Source organism: Rhinichthys klamathensis, unplaced genomic scaffold, assembly GCF_029890125.1.
Source record: "Rhinichthys klamathensis goyatoka isolate OS25496 unplaced genomic scaffold, OSU_Roscu_1.1 h1tg000011l_1, whole genome shotgun sequence".
Classification (NCBI taxonomy): Eukaryota; Metazoa; Chordata; class Actinopteri; order Cypriniformes; family Leuciscidae; genus Rhinichthys; species Rhinichthys klamathensis.
The window spans coordinates 3,863,080-3,883,584 of NW_026606564.1; the positions used below are offsets into that span (position 1 = coordinate 3,863,080).

Below are 20,505 nucleotides of genomic sequence, written 5' to 3' on the forward strand. Positions count from 1 at the left end.
ATTTAAAAAGAACTTGTTTTGTCTCCTGTTAAGACCGTTGCCTCTTCTTGTTTTTTTTCTTCAGGTCTGGAAGTGGCGATCTACAGATCGAGTCTCTGACGTATGTGGACCAACTTCCAGTGGCTGAAATTATTCATCAGGTAAGTCTAATTGTTAAATATTGTTGGAATATGTAAGTGAGGAAATGGTTGATATGGTCCATGATTGTGATCGTTTTAAACGTACAATTGATTATTCATAAGATACGTATTTCTTCTTCAACTTCATAAATCTATCTTCCCTAAAACAAAAAATAAACAAAGAAGCCTTTTTTTTCTTCACTATACTGTTGTGTTATATTAGTCTGGCATGAAATTAAAGGAAATTAGTTAACACAGCTGCAGTGTGGTTTTAAGTAGAGCTGTTAAGGGAGTGACTAATTTTGACATCTGCTTTCTCAAACCATTGTTTTATTTTGCTGTTGTAGCAAATGCAAAAATGATATTTGCTATGCTCTTCCAGTCATTTAGCAGCACACCCTAATATAGTTTACTTTCGAGTGCTATTTGCATATAATTTACATCTGATTATTTATTAAAGGGATTGTTCACCCAGAAATTTTATATTCTGTCATTTACGCACCCTCATATTGTTCCAAAGCCGTAAAACTTTCGTTCATCTTCGAAACATAAATTATCTTTATTTAAATGAAATTCCTCCATAGACAGCTACGCAACTACCATAAAGAGAGTGAAACTAATCCATATGAATTGAGCGGTTTAGCGCACATTTTCTGAAGAGACATGATCACTTTACACTCACCGGCCACTTTATTAGGTACACCTGTCCAACTGCTCGTTAACACTTAATTTCTAAGCAGCCAATCACATGGCGGCAACTCAGTGCATTTAGGCATGTAGACATGGTCAAGACAATCTCCTGCAGTTCAAACCGAGCATCAGTATGGGGAAGAAAGTTGATTTGAGTGACTTTGAACGTGGCATGATTGTTGGTGCCAGAAGGGCTGGTCTGAGTATTTCAGAAACTGCTAATCTACTGGGATTTTCACGCACAACCATCTCTAGGGTTTACAGAGAATGGTCCGAAAAAGAAAAAACATCCAGTGAGCGGCAGTTCTGTGGGCGGAAATGCCTTGTTGATGCCAGAGGTCAGAGGAGAATGGCCAGACTGGTTCGAGCTGATAGAAGGGCAACAGTGACTGAAATAACCACTCGTTACAACCGAGGTATGCAGCAAAGCATTTGTGAAGCCACAACACGCACAACCTTGAGGCGGATGGGCTACAACAGCAGAAGACTCCACCGGGTACCACTCATCTCCACTACAAATAGGAAAAAGAGGCTACAATTTGCAAGAGCTCACCAAAATTGAACAGTTGAAGACTGGAAAAATGTTGCCTGGTCTGATGAGTCTCGATTTCTGTTGAGACATTCAGATGTTAGAGTCAGAATTTGGCGTAAACAGAATGAGAACATGGAACCATCATGCCTTGTTACCACTGTACAGGCTGGTGGTGGTGGTGTAATGGTGTGGGGGATGTTTTCCTGGCACACTTTAGGCCCCTTAGTGCCAATTGGGCATCGTTTAAATGCCACGGCCTACCTGATCATTGTTTCTGACCATGTCCATCCCTTTATGGCCACCATGTACCCATCCTCTGATGGCTACTTCCACCATGTCACAAAGCTCTAATCATTTCAAATTGGTTTCTTGAACATGACAATGAGTTCACTGTACTAAAATGGCCTCCACAGTCACCAGATCTCAACCCAATAGAGCATCTTTGGGATGTGGTGGAACGGGAGATTCGCATCATGGATGTGCAGCCGACAAATCTGCGGCAACTGTGTGATGCCATCATGTCAATATGGACCAAACTCCCTGAGGAATGCTTCCAGCACCTTGTTGAATCTATGCCACGAAGAATTGAGGCAGTTCTGAAGGCAAAAGGGGGTCCAACCCGTTACTAGCATGGGGTACCTAATAAAGTGGCCGGTGAGTGTATATGATGAACAGATTAAATTTAGGCTTTTATTCACAATTGATCAGCGAACCTGAAGAACAAAACTCATTGGTTCTTGCGGAAGCTCAAACGTGCTGCGAACACGAGAATGAACCTCATTGGTTCTCACACGTCAAGCGAACATGCTTGAGCTTCCGTTTAGCACAACTGATGTGTGAGTTGATGAATGCTTATGTGAATACAAGCCTAAATTCAATCTGTTCATCATGTTTAAAGCGATCAAGTCTCTTCAGAAAATTTGGATTGAACTGCTAAATTTTTACGGATTAGTTTTACGGTCTCTTTATGAACTTTTTGAAGTATCAAAGTGGTAGTGGCGTAGGCTGTCAATGGAGGGACAGAAATCTCTCAGATTTTATCAAAACGACATGAGGGTGAATCAGTAATGACAGAATTTTCATTTTTGGGAGAATTATCCCTTTAAATGATTTTATTCTCATCTCTGCATTCATCTAATTTCATAAAATGTTTCTGGCCTTAAAGAGGTCCATTTCAAGCATTTACATATCGGCACAAATCCTTAGTAGCACCTCATTGCAGTACATGAGATCCAGGGGGCGGAGTTGGATCCAGATCTAAGGGGTGGAGATGGGTAGGATTAGGGGTGGGGTTAGGGATCAGGGGGCGAAGATGGGTAGGTTTAGGGGTGGGGTTAGGGATCAGGGGGCGGAGATGGGTAGGTTTAGGGGTGGGGTTAGGGATCAGGGGGCGGAGATGGGTAGGTTTAGGGGTGGGGTTAGGGATCAGGGATCAGGGGACGGAGAAGGGTAGGTTTAGTGGTGGGGTTAGGGATCAGGGGACGGAGATGGGTAGGTTTAGGGGTGGGGTTAGGGATCAGGGGCGGAGATGGGTAGGTTTAGGGGTGGGGTTAGGGATCAGGGGTCGGAGATGGGTAGGTTTAGGGGTGGGGTTAGGGATCGGGGCGGATATGGGTAGGTTTAGGGGTGGGGTTAGGGATCAGGGGTCGGAGATGGGTAGGTTTAGTGGTGGGGTTAAGGATCAGGGGACGGAGATGGGTAGGTTTAGGGGTGGGGTTAGGGATCAGGGGCGGAGATGGGTAGGTTTAGGGATGGGGTTAGGGATCAGGGGTCGGAGATGGGTAGGTTTAGTGGTGGGGTTAGGGATCAGGGGTCGGAGATGGGTAGGTTTAGGGGTGGGGTTAGGGATCAGGGGTCGGAGATGGGTAGGTTTAGGGGTGGGGTTAGGGATCAGGGGCGGAGATGGGTAGGTTTAGGGGTGGGGTTAGGGATCAGGGGTCGGAGATGGGTAGGTTTAGGGGTGGGGTTAGGGATCAGGGGCTGATATGGGTAGGTTTAGGGATGGGGTTAGGGATCAGGGGGCGGAGATGGGTAGGTTTAGGGGTGGGGTTAGGGATCAGGGGCGGAGATGGGTAGGTTTAGGGGTGGGGTTAGGGATCAGGGGTCGGAGATGGGTAGGTTTAGGGGTGGGGTTAGGGATCAGGGGGCGGAGATGGGTAGGTTTAGGGGTGGGGTTAGGGATCAGGGGGCGGAGATGGGTAGGTTTAGGGGTGGGGTTAGGGATCAGGAGCGGATATGGGTAGGTATAGGGTTAGGTGGGAGGAGTTGGATCTGGATCCAACTCCTCCCTCTGGATTTCGTGTTCTGCAGTGAGGACCATCTCCAAATCCTTGCAAACCACCTAAAAATGAACCAAATCGTTGAAGTGGACTGGACACTGACTACCGTATTACTTCTCTGAAATTTCTGCTTAAATCTAGAACATATTTCAGTATCCTTTTTCTTGATACTACCAGATATTTTCCAGGGTGTGATAAAGGGATTGTCATATTCAATTGTGAATGAAAAATAAAAAAACCTTCTGTCAATTTTTTGATACAGTGATTTTTCTGTCTAAACCCCAGTGGCTTTAAGAAATCATCTGGAGGACTGCAGAATATTGCTAAAGATTCAGGCCTGTCATGAGTCATGACTGTCTTTAGAGTGATGATATCGAACTGTCATAACGGAGCTTTGCAATGACATTCATACATATGTGAGTGTTCTATTCGGGATAAAAAGACAGTGTGAGGCAGTGTGTGTATATGTAGCGGGATGAGTCGTCCCTCTAGCATCCGTTCACTCTGTATTCGGATGATTGGACTCTCCCTCCCACTGCGTGCTGGACTCTATTACTGGCCTCATGCAGACTACATAAGAACCTTTGATCTTTCTATCTCCATCTCTTCTTTCTCTTCATCATTTTTTATTAGTGCGAATGTTAAGCAGAGACTCTCTTTACTGATTCCTTTATTAAAACATTACTTTTGATTCCTTTATTAAAACATTAATTCTGGACAAAATGCCCAAGCATTTAAAATGCTTGCTGTCTGAACACCAAACACTATGATCTCAAATTAATTGAATATCTCAATGTCAGTGTTTCTTAAATCAGTTCTTTATTTGCCATTCCCTGTTTGTCCAAACACTTTAATTTTCTCTTTTTACTTTTGCACCTCCACAGTCTTACACTGTTTGATTTTAGCCCATTCTTTCTGGCAGATTTGCTTCAGTTGGATGGTGGTTGTGCGCCACAATTTTCAAACAGAGCAAAAGATTCTTCCTAGGTTTCTATGAAGAATATTAGTCTTTTATAGGGTGCTGTGGAGTATGTTAACCAAATATAGTAAGATACAAACCAGCTTTGAGCAAAAGTTCCTCTCCTACATGGTTATAGGGATAATGGCTAAGGCAAAAACCTCATTATTTCTAAAACTCTGATTAAGATTAAGAATATGATCAAACCCCTAATACTGTTTCCTAACTAAGCATAATGCAATAAAAGATACTTTTTTGTCCTAACCAGCCAAAAGTAAGAAACAACAAACAAAACTGTGAAACAGTAACATGACATTTTGAGGCATTGTGCTAAGTAGACCCTTACAGAAAAACCACATGAATTTCCAATGTTTCAATTTCATTCGAATGAGTTTGCCCATGTGAAATTTACATTTTAAAACTACACGTGAAATATGTTTTTGTTTTTTGTTTTTTTTGTTCACCCGCCCACAGTGGAACTTATGGGCCAAAATCATGCACCAACAGTTGAATATTAAACATCAAATATGTTTTGATTGGACCTGTGGTCGGAAAATGTACATTGTCGCAGTGGTTTGGACATGATGTAACCCTAACCCTGTAATTAAACTTTGGTCTGCATTTCTTTCTGGACTTGTATTACAAACGTGAATGATGCCACAAATTGTTGAGGAGAAGATTTTCTAAGACCTAAAATAATAATAATAAAATCCTTTAGATCCTTTAGACATTGAAGGAGAGTTCCAAGCCATCAGAATATCATAGAGATTCTATGATAGCAGAATTTAATGCAAATGAGCAGTGGTGTGATGCGGGACTGTTTTGTGAATATTAGAATAACTGAATAAATGTAATGCTCAAAAAAGTGTGGTTTTCAGGTCAGATTCTCCTGTGGCCGCTCTTCACAGATAATGAAGGGGGTGTTCTTGCTTTATTTCAAAAAAGAGAGTTGTGTAGTGTTATAAGAGTGATGATTGGACATCTTTCCTTATCAAGCCAAAGACATAGTCACATTTCTTCATGTGGTTTAGAGACTTTCAAGAGCCTTTTAAATTGGATTCTTAAAATAGTCATTTTAGTCATTCTAAACTAAACATAATGTTTAAAATGTGCAGATATTTTGTAGTTTAAGATGTCTCTTCTTAGATTCAAAATGTTTAATGATCAAAGTTCTAAAGTGTCTTATGACAGATACATTAAAGAGCATTTTTAGAACAGCACAGAATTATTTAAGATAGCCGAGGATGAATAATTCTACCTCAAATTGCTTTGATACTATGTGCCTAATTCACGGAATAGTTGCATCACTTTTGTACGCAGTAAAGGGATAGTTCACCCAAAAATGAAAATTACCCCATGATTTACTCACCCTCAAGTCATCCTAGTTGTATATGACTTTTTTCTGTCAGACGAATAGAATTGGAGTTAAAAAAGAAAAATGTCCTGACTCATCCAAGCTTTATAATGGCAGTGAATGGAGGATATGATTTTTGAAGGCAAAAAAGGTGCACCCATCCTTAAAGTAATCCACACGGCTCCAGGGGTTAATAAAGGCCTTCTGAAACGAAACAATGCGTTTTTGTGAAAAAATATCCATATTTAAAACTTTATCAACTAAAATAACTATAGCTTCCCGCTTTACGGCGAAAGAGTAACACTTGACCTGACGCATTACGCATAGATGAACGTGGAAGCGCAGAGGATAGAGCAAAACTAAATTAGAAGTCTCACGAATTAGAAGTCCAAAACGAGAATTTAAAAAAAATTAATTCAGAGGAGCTTGAGTTTGTTGCCCAGCCTTATTTGTTTGAACCGCGAGAGGCGTCAAAGCTTACGATACTCCTACACCGGACGTCCTACATCGCGTCAGAAGTTACTCTTGTGGCGTAAGTCGACTTGCGTATGGCCGTCTGCCGGAAGCTACTTATTCTAGTTGATAAGGTTATAAATATGGATATTTTTCTAACACAAACGCATCGCTATAGAAGGCCTTGATTAACCCCCTGGAGCCGAATGGATTACTTTTATGATGGATGGATGCACTTTTTTGGGCTTCAATATCTCGTCCTCCATTCACTGCCTGGAAGAGCTAGGACATTTTTTAAATATAACTCTGATTGTATTCGTCTGAAAGATGAAAGTCATATACACCTAGGATGGCTTGAGGGTGTATAAATCATGGGATAATTTTCATTTTTAGGTGAACTATCCTTTTAACATCTGCATCATATTACCTCATCACCCACAAGCCAGTTTAACCAGGCATGATTTGTGCACCATAGTTCAGTTAAGTCATTGTCATTCTTTTCAGTATAAATGTCCCTCCTTTCTACATGAATTGGCTTTATAGATTGCATCTAATAATATTAATTCCTGGGTTTTTTTATTAATAAAAAATAATATTGATTTTAATAGGTTTTTTTTTATTAAATTTTCTATTGATCATGGCAAGAGTATTTTATCAAATGATGTTAAAATTATGGAGAAGGGCAGTACAACTCCATACATCCAGTAACAGTGTTGTCAAGCTCATTTTCAGTATTTTAAAGAGCTTAGTCCGGTCTCTGAATGCTAGATTCTCAATAAAGTATGCCAGATCACAGTAATCTGCTGTATCCTTGAACGCGATGGAGACATTAACGGTCAAAAGCTTGGAATAATTAAGAATTTTTTATTTTGTTTGTTTATGCTCACCAAGGGTGCCTTTATATTTGATTCAAAACAAAGTAAACCTTTAGTAGTATTTTGAAATACGATCAAAATTTAACAGAATTGAAATGCATAACTGCTTTCTGTTTTAATATTAATTAATGTTTTAGTTTTAAAACGTCATTTATTCCTGTGATGGCTAAGCTTATTAGGCTTAAACATGCTTATTTGGTGCTCAATTATTATTTATTATTGGTGCTCAGTTATTAGTAATGGATCGTATTATCAATGTTGAAAACCGTTTTTGCTGCTTAATTTTTTTGTGGAAACTGAGATACATTTTTTTAGGATTCTTTTATAAATAGAAAGTTCAAAAGAAATTTTTATTTAACTAAATCTTTTGACAAAAAAAAAATAGGCAGCAAAAATCTGTTTTCGGCATTGGTAATAATAATAAATGTTTCTTGAGCAGCAAATCAGCATATTAGAATGATATCTGAAGGATCATGTGACACTGAAGACTGGAGTAATGATGCTGAAAATTCAGCTTTGACATCACAGGAATTATACTAATATTTCACAATAGTTCTGTTTTTACTCTATTTTGGATCAAATAGATAGACTTGGTGAGCATGAGAGACTTCTTTCAAAAACAGTGCAGATGGCAAATTCGTTCTTAGAGAAATCCCCCATGTTTAATTTATTTAACAAATCTAGTCAGTGTATGAGGTCATACAGTAGCAGTGGGAACACTGGGCCTTTTCTTCCAAGAGCTCTTGTTAGCCGTGCTGTCTCCTGGTTCAAACCGTCTATCTCCGGTTGAGGATGAGGTTATTCCCTTTGTGCAGGGATCATTCTTGCTTCTAAATCAGGATTTAAATGTCAGAGACTAAGCAGTGTACTCAGCTGAATGCTTTTCTCCAAACTCAATTACTCTGCTTGTTGTGATGATTCTGCTCTGAGGACTCTTGCTTTCAGCTTTGAATAGTTATTTGTTGGCTTGACAGTTTGATGCCTCAGCACTATGGCTTTAGGCAATCAAAGCTGGAGGAGGAGGATTCATGGCTTGTCCTCCTTTTGTCCTTTTTTTGGCTGGGTTGTGAACCAGTCAAATAAAATATAAATTATTCACTGAATAGCACAAGGTTTGATGGCCAGCAGAATGGAGTACAATTCCATACATAAAGCATGATTTACCAGAAAACTTAAAGAGATAGTTCACCCAAAAATGAAAATTAGCCCATGATTTACTCACCCTCAAGTCATCCTAGGTGTAAATGACATTCTTCTTTCAGACGAATACAATCCGAGTTATATTATAAAATGTCCTGGCTCTTCTAAGCTTTATAATGGAAGTAAATGGCTGTTTCTGTTTTGTCCATAAAAGTGCATCTGTCCATCATAAACGAACTCCATACGGCTCCGGGGGGTTAATAAAGGCCTTCTGAAGAGATGCGTTTGTGTAAGAAAAACAAAGTTTTACAAAGTAAAATTCTAGCTTCCGGCCAAACGGCCATACACAGTCTACTTGCGCCTCGCTTCGCTTCAGAAGGCCTTTATTAACCCCCCGGAGCCGTATGGAGTTTGTTTATGATGGACAGATGCACTTTTATGGACTTCAAAACAGAAACATTAATTCACTGCCATTATAAAGCTTAGAAGAGATAGGACATTTTATAATAATATAACTCAGATTGTATTTGTCTGAAAGAAGAATGTCATATACACCGAGGGTGAGTAAATACTGGGCTAATTTTCATTTTTGGGTGAACTATCCCGTGAACAATGTCTACTTTGACCTGCCTTCAAACACTGTAGTTGTAACTGAGGCCTGGCCTGGAAGAGTTTGGTTCATGTTGTCGACATGTCGAGAAGAGGCTGTTTTCTGCGCTGCGAATGCAAATCCAAAAAGGATGAGGACTCAGGCTGATACGATAAAACTGACGGCATTGTTACTGTTTGTATCACTCTGTATCAAGCGCTGAGGAATCGTCCGAGGCTGAAAGTCAGATATGGTAATGGAGTTTTTGTTTCCGACACGCTGTAAGCGGTAGACCAATCACAACAGACTGAGCCATCTGACCAATCAGAGCAGAGAAATGTAGACCAATCACAACAGACTGGGCCCTCTGACCAATCAGAGCAGAGTGGACCAATCATAACAAACGGAACCATCTGACCAATCAGAGCAGAGCAGAGTAGAACAATCACAACAGACTGGGCCCTCTGACCAATCAGAACAGAGTAGACCAATCATAACAAACTGGGCCCTCTGACCAATAAGAGCAGAGTAGACCAATCATAACAGACTGGGCCCTCTGACCAATAAGAGCAGAGCAGAGTAGACCAATCATAACAAACTGAGCCATCTGACCAATCAGAGCAGAGCAGAGTAGACCAATCATAACAAACTGGGCCCTCTGACCAATAAGAGCAGAGTAGACCAATCATAACAAACTGGGCCCTCTGACCAATCAGAGCAGAGCAGACCAATCACAACAGACTGGGTCATCTGACCAATCAGAGCAGAGTAGGCTCACAGAAAGGAGGGTTTCGAGAGACTGAATCTATCTATCAGAGAGTGAAATATACTTGAATACTTGAAAAAAAAAGTATTTGTTTAATTGTAAGCATTTAAACATTAAAAATGGAACACTTGTCTTAGCATTTTAAATTGACTTTTGAAAACAAAACACATTCGTTTAGTCTATGTCTGAAAGAGATTATTCACCCAAAAATGACCTTATGTGAGCGTGATTGATTGGCTTGTTTGGATAAAGAAAAATTAGGATAAAGAAAAGTCATGATGACCAGTGTACTTTGAAGTCTACACTAAATTGTAATGGAGCAAAAATTATAATTTTTTTCCTTGTAAATGTAATTGAGGATAAGTACAAGTATTCTGTTTTAACAGAACTCAAGGACACATTGACACATCCCCAGAATAATACTTAAGTATATAGTGAAAGCCTATCACTTTACATCTCTGTTCATACAGTATCTATGCACAAATATGGAGTAGCTTTACAGAGGTGTTAATCTTCATTCAAATCAGCATTTTGAATGTCCTTTCAGCAAAAAGACCCAAAAATATTGGCCAAAGCAAATAAACTATTTCCATTTTTGTCAAAAAATATTTTAGTTTTTTCTGGGTCTTTTGCTGTGGTAGACTATACAGCTCTTTGAAATAACTGATATTATTCGGCAAAGGGAAATTGATCTGAAATGCGGCCTAGATCTGGAACTACTTCACAGCCACAGTTATCGTGTCAGAGAATCAGAATCAGGCATTCTAGTGTCCTTTGTTATCATTTTGTGTGATCTCCTACATCGTTCTAACTCCACATCTCTCATAGCACTCTCATTGTTCTCACATAATCAAATAAATAAATGGACATGAAGTATTGATTTGGGGTGAAATGATTCATTTATTTGGTTAGTTTAAGCATGTAATAAGCAGGATCATATAGAGCAGGGTTTTCCAAACAGGAGTTGCAGGAGGTTTCTAAATTGATGAATGGCTAATAATTAAATATCCAATGTAAAATTAAAATTAAATAAATGGAGCTGCTTGATAATCGTGATATGGAGCGACTGTCAAATCAAAGGCTGTGATTTAATTTAATAACTGTAGTCTGATCCTCTGCATGTTAAAAAAATTCACAATAAAGGCAGGGTAGGCGATTTGTTACAGATTTTCTTTTTTGTTGTTATGCTGGTTGAAAGTGTCTTCACATCCTGATAGCAAAAACTAAGTTAAGTGATCTAAATGCATTTATATGTATATGTATTTTTTTCTGTGAAAGGCGTAGAACCATAAAATGTTCATCATATCATTGAATTTGGTCCGAATGCAATGATACGATGTCACCTGCCTGTCAACGTATGTATTTCCATACCTGCACGTTAGACAGACGTCAGTCACTGAGCACCACAAACAAACACCAGCCACCTTTTACAGTTCTTCCTGAACCAAAACAACCAGCTGCGTTCACACCATAACTACTGTAATTTGGAGGAGATATAAAACCTGTGACGTTATACTAGGAGCGGTTGCTGAATCGAATTAATACGTTTCTATGGCAACACTATCAACGCTGTAAGGATTCAGGGCGGATCTAATCCGTGGGGAATTTGCATATCATAATTAATAATTGGTAATTAATAATTATTCATACATGTTTGGATTAGATCAGTCTTACATGTTAATAAATCTCCTGATAAGGGAGGATCTGTCATTCTACCTGCATGCGTGCATGTGAATCCCTGAAATTAACCACTAGTTGATTGCAGTTAATTACACGGACCATGTTTCACAAACAGGTAAAATGAATTAGCTCAATTGTCAGGATAATATTTGTGGGATCCACAATATCATCTTACTTTATAGGATTTCAGGAAACGCAATTCTCTGGCCAGAAGAATTGGGTTTCCCGCCCTATCAACACATACTCTTTAAAGTATCTTTAATTCGTAAAGCTTGTAGCATAAGTTAGGTCTTTGGCACTTAAGGGACTTGAAATTGAGCAAAGAGACAGCACATCAATCAAATGAATATATAATTAATTTAATAGAGGCATGACTACTTATGTATTTACTACGGTTACACGGGATATATGTATTTACAAACACATAGGCATCAATGAACAATACAATAAGACATCAATGAACGAGAAATGCGTAAAGTTTGGACAATGGATAACTTACACGCGTGAGCGAGTAAGAGAGAGAGGAAAGGGGATGGGGAGAGAGAGAGAACAGAGAAAATTGGGAGAATTTCATTGGCAGGAAGACATTCACCTCTCCGATTACAACACGAAACATCATCTTAAAACTTCTTAAAAGCTCTATAAAGAGATTATACTTGCACAAGTTATGTTATGGTCTCTCTGTATGTCGAGGCATTCCTGTACGGACCCGTCTGGCCGCGTGAGCTGAGTCCTTTGTGTGTGAGGAAGCGTCACGTGGGCTGCTTGGCGCGCGTGTTGAACGGAGGTTTAAAGTCTTTAGTGTAACATTTCCAAAGGGAAATAAAGATCTCTACGGGGAAATCACGCGGAGTTAACGTTACATCTGTTCATGGCTGGCGAAGAAGCGCGTGCTTCGCTCGGTCCGGCGCGTCACGCGGTCACGTGCGCGTGTTTCTCCTTCAAAGCGAGCGCGCGCTCGTTTAAAGGTCCCTTGTAGATGGATTTGCTGAAGAGATATGTCACGGGGTTTTCTTTTCAATCGTCGATTGGAATTAAACACAGAGACTTCTCTACAACTGAAAAACACAAACTAAACTAGAAACAAATAAAAGAAAGGCGAAGAGCTCGCCCGGAGGCGAGACGTTACATTATAACACGAGGACAAGGGAGAGAAGAGAGCGAGCGGAGGGGAGAAGCGTCATTTATCACTTTTGGAGAAATCCAGCCTCTTCCTGTTGGCTTGGCCAATTAGAGGGTTGGAAGTTTACAGGCGGGACTTTGGGTTTTATTGCTCTTTGTCTCCAGAGAGAGACATTTGAAACCCTAATTTCGTCGGTTGTTTAAGAGAAGAATCTTCACAATTCTTATAATACTAATGTGTCACAAAGTTTAGCAAAATGTAATGTCAATTAACAAATGGGGAACGAAGATTGGAGTTTATCGAGACCAAACTTGCCACAAATGGATTTGGTTAAACATTAGTTGGCAAAGTTTGAAACATTATCCAATTAGAGTTGTCGAGAAACATAGACCAAACCACAGAAAGGCAACTCATGAAATAGGGAACTTAGATACATCGTTCATACAATTCTCAAGTGGATATATAATAGCATATATATATGAATACAGGATTCATTTCTCCTCCTTGGTTAGAATTCAGAGAGAGAGAGAGAGAGAGAGACACACTTCTCTGACATTCCTGGTGAGGTCGTAAATGCTGTAATCTAAGAACCCCAGGCTCTGACAGTATGTTAAGTTTTGGTTCTTACTGTCCCAAAAAGCTGGTGCACATAGAATCATAACTTTTACTGTAATTTCTTGTATCTGATTAATTCCGCTGGATCATGAGAATTAAAACAAGACCAAGAACGATGTATAACAATACTGGGAATAGACAGTAAAATGTAAAAATGCATAATGATAAAGTCACAGTTATTCCAATGTGACATGGGCAAATGGACACACATAAAAACACATCAAATATATCTGGTTGAATGTCTTTTAAAGAAAAGAAGTTTCTTTTCGCTGTAGGATTCACTTCCTTTGGGACATTCCAAAAATGTCATAAAATGTCTTAATGTCTTGTAAGCGGACACCACGCTCTGTCCTGAGTGTGGGTGTCAGCTGTGGGGGAGGTGTGTGTGTGTGTGTGTTTTTTCAAGTTCCAGGCCTTTTAGGGCTAAAGGCTTTGGGATTTTAGCACGGAGGTATTTAGTTATTCAGATTCACCCTCGCCCAGTGCTTACAACGCCAAAATTAATTTGCAGCAGTCAGGTGGTACAGGTCAGTGCTCTTTAAAGGCAGGGTAGGTAGAAATCCCCAAAAATACTTTTTTCCAAATTTGTTTAAACTGTCTTTATATATCAATGCATAATTACAATGTAAGTAATCTGGAAAAGAAATGATAAAAATCAAGTGTCTGTAGTCCTCTCAGGACTGCAATAAACACATCTCATTATTCCATTCGGGACGAAAGAAAATATTGGCTGGGGCGACCGACACTCTCCCTCGCTACCATGGATACCACCTGCTGATACAGGAGCAGCCCAAATGCGCGCACCCGTTTGAAGAGGCACGGAAGCTAGTCAAAATTCTCAGTACCTGCATATACAGGCAGCGAAGTCAAACAAGTTACAAAAAGGAAGACAGTATTTGAAAAGGCTATGAACAAAAAGTCTTTTGATAAATCAAGAAATCATACGAGAGTCAATATTGGCGTGGCTTTCCAGCGGTGGCGACAACTGAGGGATCTCAAGGGGCTGAAAAGTGACTCCATGATGGCATTATTTCTGCTGGACAGGTAATCTCGCTGTTTTCATTTTGATGGCATTTATTTTTTCATGAAGCATGTATCACTAGCACACGTAGCTACCTAATATAACTACCTAACGTTACGCAGCATAACTAACGTTACACTGGCTTAGCTATGACAGTGTAACTTTGGTGTCGACTGTTATAACGTTACTGTTAGTGAGCCAGGGTTGAGACGATAAATAACCAATAGGCCTATCTGCAGTTGAAAGCTGTTTTGTTTAATTTCGCCAAATCTAACTTTAGGTTAAAAAGTTTAGGGGATCTATTTTTATACCTAGCTTTACCCTCTGCCAAAACTTTGTTCCTATGTTCACCGTGAACTCTACCTGCTCCGTTTTTTTCACGTTTGGTTTGTTGTTATATGCTCTACATATGTTTACCTATGTCTTTATGTTGTATCTGTAGCTAACTGATAGTAACGGCAAACGTGTATCAATTAAGCTATTTATAGCTTTGCCTTATATTGAGTTTGATTCGGTTACGAGCTAGTCAAATATTTTAAACTTTACCAGTATCGATATGCGAGCTTGATAGTGTGTACTAACAGCCATGTTAATTATTTATATTCATACTGATAAAGTTAGTTACTTTATTACATGGCCGTAGCCAGCTATGAGGTCACTGAGGTCCGGACCTCGGTCATTTTTTTACATTCAAAAGTAAAATGTCAAGCTCTCTGAATGATTAATTAGCCGTGTTTAAACCACCTCACATGAGTGTTTGCAATTCATGTTGCTGCGAGAAGCTAGCGCAGTGAACGGGGCTTGAGAGCGCGCCGTGAGTGAGGGCACGGGTGCAGCCTCCGTGTTGCCAGATCCACCTAATGGAAAGATGGCAGTAGTCTCCTGGACCTGTGTTTCTGATTTAATGTGACACTTTCTGAAGTTATTAAAGTGGAAAGTTGCATGTTTGGGTTAGTGATAATATTCATCTTATTTCCAAAACACAAGCTTTGAACTTATTTCGGATTATTATTATTATTATTTAGTTTTTCTTGTTTTTCGTAGCAATATCTGGCAACATTTTACTGTCGGCATTAATAAAAAAAAGCTTATAGACAAACTGTAATTGCATAAAGCTACCACATTCGGTAAGACAAACGCAATGATCATCGTGATTATCTGTAAGAAATGTAAGAAATGGACAAAACTCTCCAGAAAGTGCCATTTAATGGTTTATTTTTCAAAAAACAATCCCGGGGGGGCATACCCCCGGACCCCCCTAGTGAGAGACTACCCCACACATAATTAAATCCAAATTTAACCCCTGTATATATATATGGCAAATTCTTAAAAAAAAAAAAAAAGGGTTGCAGCTTAATGTCCATGGGGGGACGTGGGTCACATGGCCTAACCATTATTATAGCACAATTCTTTACACAACACCCCGGACCTCACTAAATTTCAAACCCTGGTTACGGCTTGTGACATGATGTCACTACATGCACTGCGCTCCTCTCTGCTCGGCGCTGGTAAACGCGTCCGACTCTTCCAGCTGAGCGAACGGCCGGGATCGCGCGTTCATGTGATTTGGGGGCGTGGCTTTGGAAGGAGCCGAGAAGGGAGGGGGTGGAGTTAATGGAATAATGAGCTGTGTTTATTGCAGTCCTGAGAGGACTACAGACACTCGATTTTTATCATTTCTTTTCCAGATTACTTACATTTTAATTATGCATTGATATATAAAGACAGTTTAAACAAATTTGGAACAAAGTATTTTTGGGGATTTCTACCTGCCTTTAAGCTATGTTAATTATTATTGTAATGTTATGTGTTTTGAGACATGAGTAGTTTAACGCTTTTGTTTGCTGTTAGCGTTCATGTGTTTTGAAGGAGGCGTGACTTTGGAGACGCTGTGAAGGGAGGGTGGATCTTATGCTTTCAAAGCTAGCTCAAAATTGCTTGCCTCTCTGAAAATTGCCTACCCTACCTTTAAATGCAGCAAATCTCTGCATGTTCTGCGAGTTTAACGTGCATTTTGGAACTGAGTACGTGTGATCCCATAACTGACTATCAAAGGACTGTGGCGCTTATTTGTGAGTGCAGTCCCAACATCATGATCTAAACAATTTTTTTAACTTTTCAAGTGCTAATAATCTCTGAATAATCCCATTCATCTCCCTCTTCCTCATTACCGTGGTTCTAGTTAACTCCAGCTCAGTTCCCCGACTGTTCCCGGAGGTAGACTGAGCCGTCTGTCGGAGTCAATCCATCAGTCCGCGTTCAGCCATGTGCGAAACCCCCTTATGTACAGTCTTCACCCTCCCGTTCCCCTCTTACTTGTGGAGGTTAACTACCTCAGCGCCCGGGACGTCTCCTCGGCTGTCCCTCCACACTCAGCTGCAATGTATTATGCAGATGAAGGCCACTCATTATTGCTGTCCTTACTGTCTGATGGAGCAAAATACATCGTCTTGCAGCATGGGAATATGAGGAGTATAAAGTAATAAGAAATGTTAGGAAGGTACAAGTGTGCTGATGTCATAATGAAGAACTGTGTGGCATTATCCAAAATTATTATTTCTTAGATAAAATGAAACGTGAAGTTTTGTTAAAGAGGCTATATTATGCCTTTTTATAAAGTCTTGATTTTGAATTTGGTGTCTGCTAAATTATATTTTCATGTTTGAATGTTCAAAAAACAGTTATTCTACATTGTTGCAGCACCTCTCTTCGAAGTCTGTCAGTAAAGCTCTGTTTTAGTTCCGGTCTCTCTACAAAGCCACTCTGTAGATTTGAAAATCAGGCTTTTCCCCATTATTGTTGAATCACGGAAGCTACACCAGATATTTTCTATTTATTATTTAATATACATGTATCAGACAGAAAGAAACAGGCATGGAAGAATAAGGCTACAGGTGAGGAGGTCTTCATTCCAGATTTCTCTGTTCCCCATTTCTCTATTCCCTCACCCCATCATGCCAGCTGTAAATAGTTTCTTGGTGTTTCTCCTCCTTCACCCCCCACATGCCTTTGTTTCTCCTTCCTTTCACTCTGTCATGCCTCTGTTTCTCTGAGGTGGCACAGTAAGATTGAGCTTACATGCACTACTGAGCGACTTTCAGGTTCCTTGTAAGGTAGAAAACCACGTTGCTTATGTTTAAAAATGGAACGTATACCTCATGCTTACACATGGTACAATCCACTTTCCCTCGGTGTATACATTGGTGGTACATTTGCATCAGTTGAAACATTCTTTTCCTTGTAAAGATCATTCCAACTGGACACATTTGATGTATCATCATTAGTGGAACATCTCTGCTCAGTGAACGTTGCATTGCACACATCCTTGTACGCAAAATATAGCTCATCCCATATCTCTCATGTACAAATACTCTGACTTCACAAAATACAGTGTGAAATTATTATGAAAATGAATAAAGAAAAATAATACTAAAAAATAACATTAAACAGTAAAATTCCTAAAAGTGCATTGTTTTAGCGGATATGCCTTGAGCGGGAATCATTTAAATGAGGAATATTGTGACGTGTTTGTTCCTTGAAGAAAACTCGAGACTACAATCGAGGCGTTTCAGGGAGTTCAGAATCAGTGCGCACTGATATAGAGATTAACTCCCTTTGGAGTGACTTTGTGCTTTGTAACTTTGCACCTTTTTCATGCTCAAACAGCCACATTACACATCAAAGAAAGTTGAAAATATGTATATAAAAGCATAATAGGTCCTCTTCAAAATATTATACATATTTGAAATAATTTGTTTGCCAAGTTAAAGGGCAACCAACAAAGTCATGTGGTGCAACTAGCATTCAGAAACATGGGGGGGGGGGAATGATATCGAGAGACACCTGCAGACCCTCATGTTGGTGTGTCAAGCAGGTATTATTGTTAACTAAAACTATTATACACATTTTTGTTAATTGAAATTAGGCTGAAATCAAATAAATATAAATTTTAGATGAAAAACCTAAACTGCAGTTAGAAATTCTGCCTTGGCAACTAACTGAAATAAATAACCTAAAACTGAGCTAAAACTAAAAATGAAATCAAAATAAATGAAGCTTAAATAGTATTTAAAGTAATTAAAGGGTATTTAATAAAAGCATAATAAAAATAGCCAATTTTTATAATTACTAAAAGTTGAAATTAAAAATAAAATCTAAATAAATATATTAATAGATATAAATAATATTAAAATAACACTTGTCAAATGTGCCTCTTAAAACAGCAGATAATTTGACTTTTTATGACAAGTCAAGGTTAAAAAGATTATTAAATGTAATGTGGTGTGACTCCCCAATGTAATATTTATGAATCAATGACGTTATATATGACGTTTGTAATTGAAATTCTTTTTACCTTAAAAAAAAAAAGAAACTTAAAAGATGTGTACACTCACATATTCAAGGTGTAAGTAAAATGTTCTTTTGTACAAATGTGTAGAGTAATTAAATATAAATCTTTGTTTAAAAAATGGTAAAAAAAAAAAATTTATTGTTTGTTTTTTCAAAACTATATAAACCAACATGAACATCAAGAGCACATTTCGAACCTGTCACTGTTTAAACGACATTTTTGAACATTTTCCTTGATTTATTTAGGACACTCTTATTTGTCATTGACTCCATGATAGGCCTCATGTTAGAATAGGAGAACAATATTTTCCAACATACATTTTTGTGAGTTCATCAACAGCGCTATTTTTTTCCTTTGGAAGGCTTAGAATAAAGCGCACGGTGTACATGGACCGCTTTTATGGTGCTTTATTTATCTCTCTTTTTTTTCCCATATGGAAAAGAGTGACAAGTGCATTCTTCAACAATTCTCTTTTTCTGTTCCACGGAAAAATGAAACTCTTATTTTTCAGAACAACATGACGGTGAGAGAATTTTCCCTTTCCGGGTGTATTATTCCTTTGAAAGTGTGTATCCAGCACAGCCGTGATGGGAAGGACGGTGAACACACACGTGCTCCTCCCAGGCATAAACACCATGCACAAATGTTCTGTATCCGTCTTTCCCCAAAGCTGTATGTGTCACGGGTTCCTGTGGGTGTGTCCGGTTATGTGCACTGTGTGGGCAGTGTGGATATGTATTATTAATTTCTAGATCACGCAGTCATGTTCACACACAGTGCAGGAAAAGGCCTAGAAGAATGTGTTCTCAAGCCCCTGTAACATCATTGGAAAAGTTATGAACACTTTTTTTTTAGAGGTTAACCTTTTCTTTTCAGTCGAATATTCAGTCCGCATTAGCATATAAATGCACTTCTGGTGATGCATGTTTAATGGTGGGCGATTTAAATGTATAATATTCATACACAAAGTGATGATGTAGCTGTAAGTGTGCAAACACTGACTGAAGCAGACGAGTTCTGATGCAGTGCGCTCTGTGTCTGCTTCTTTTTCTTTCTTTTGTTTTTCCGTTCGTTTATTTTTGCTTGCAAGTGCTCGTTCTTCCATTTGCTCGGTAATTCTGTCTTTCCTTTGTGCTTTCATTCATTTTGTTTTTTGTTGGCTTTCTTTCTTTCACCCTCTAGTTCTGTTCTTCTTTCATTCTTTTTCACTTGTTCATTCTTTTTTCGCATTGATTCATTCGTTCGAGTGCTTTGTTGCAGTGGTCCGATTGGTCTTCCTTTCTTTTGTTAGTTCTTTCTTTCTTTTGTTCTTTTTTTGTTTGCCCTTTCTTTTCTTTTGTTCTGTTTTTTTCATTCATTCCATTTGTTTATTTATTCGCTCGCACTATTCCTTCTTCCATTCACCCGATGATTTTTCCCTTTTTTATTCATGCTCTTTCAATCAATACATTTTTCGCTTTTTTTTCACTCGTTTATTCTGTTTTTGTTCTCATTCTTTTTTTTCTGTCCATTCATTTTTTCTTTGCACGTTCTTTGTTCCATTTGTCCGATCAGTCTCTTTCCATAATTTTTTTTCTTTTCAATGTTTTTTTGTTTGTTTGTGCTTTCTTTTACTCGCTTATACTGTCTTTTCCTCTTTCATTCTGTAGTTTTTTTTGTTAAATTTTGTTCACTTTTTTTGCTGGTTCATTCTATGATTTGTTTAATTTGGTTTTCCTTTATTTGTTCATTCATTCTTTCATTTGATCATTCCCTCTTTTTTGTTAGTTTTATTCTGTTCATTTTTTCATTGGCTTGCTTTTTCTCTTTCGTTCATTCTTTATATTTATGTCTTTATATTTATTCTTTCAGTTTTTCTTTCTGTTTCGTTTCCTTTTTTCTGTTTTCTCTCACTTGTTCTTTCTTTTTTTGTTCACTTGTTCTGTTCTTCTTTTGGCCCCGTTCACACAGCAGCAGAATG

General features: G+C 38.8%; 1 protein-coding gene across 1 annotated transcript in view; it reads left to right on the forward strand.

Annotated features, from left to right (window-relative positions):
* Positions 1 to 20,505, forward strand: part of pigk (phosphatidylinositol glycan anchor biosynthesis, class K) — a 57,463-nt gene that overhangs the window by 34,052 nt on the left and 2,906 nt on the right. The window contains exon 10 of the mRNA XM_056264346.1: positions 65 to 140. Coding sequence (XP_056120321.1) covers positions 65 to 140 — 76 coding nt within the window. The remainder of the gene's footprint in view (positions 1 to 64; positions 141 to 20,505) is intronic.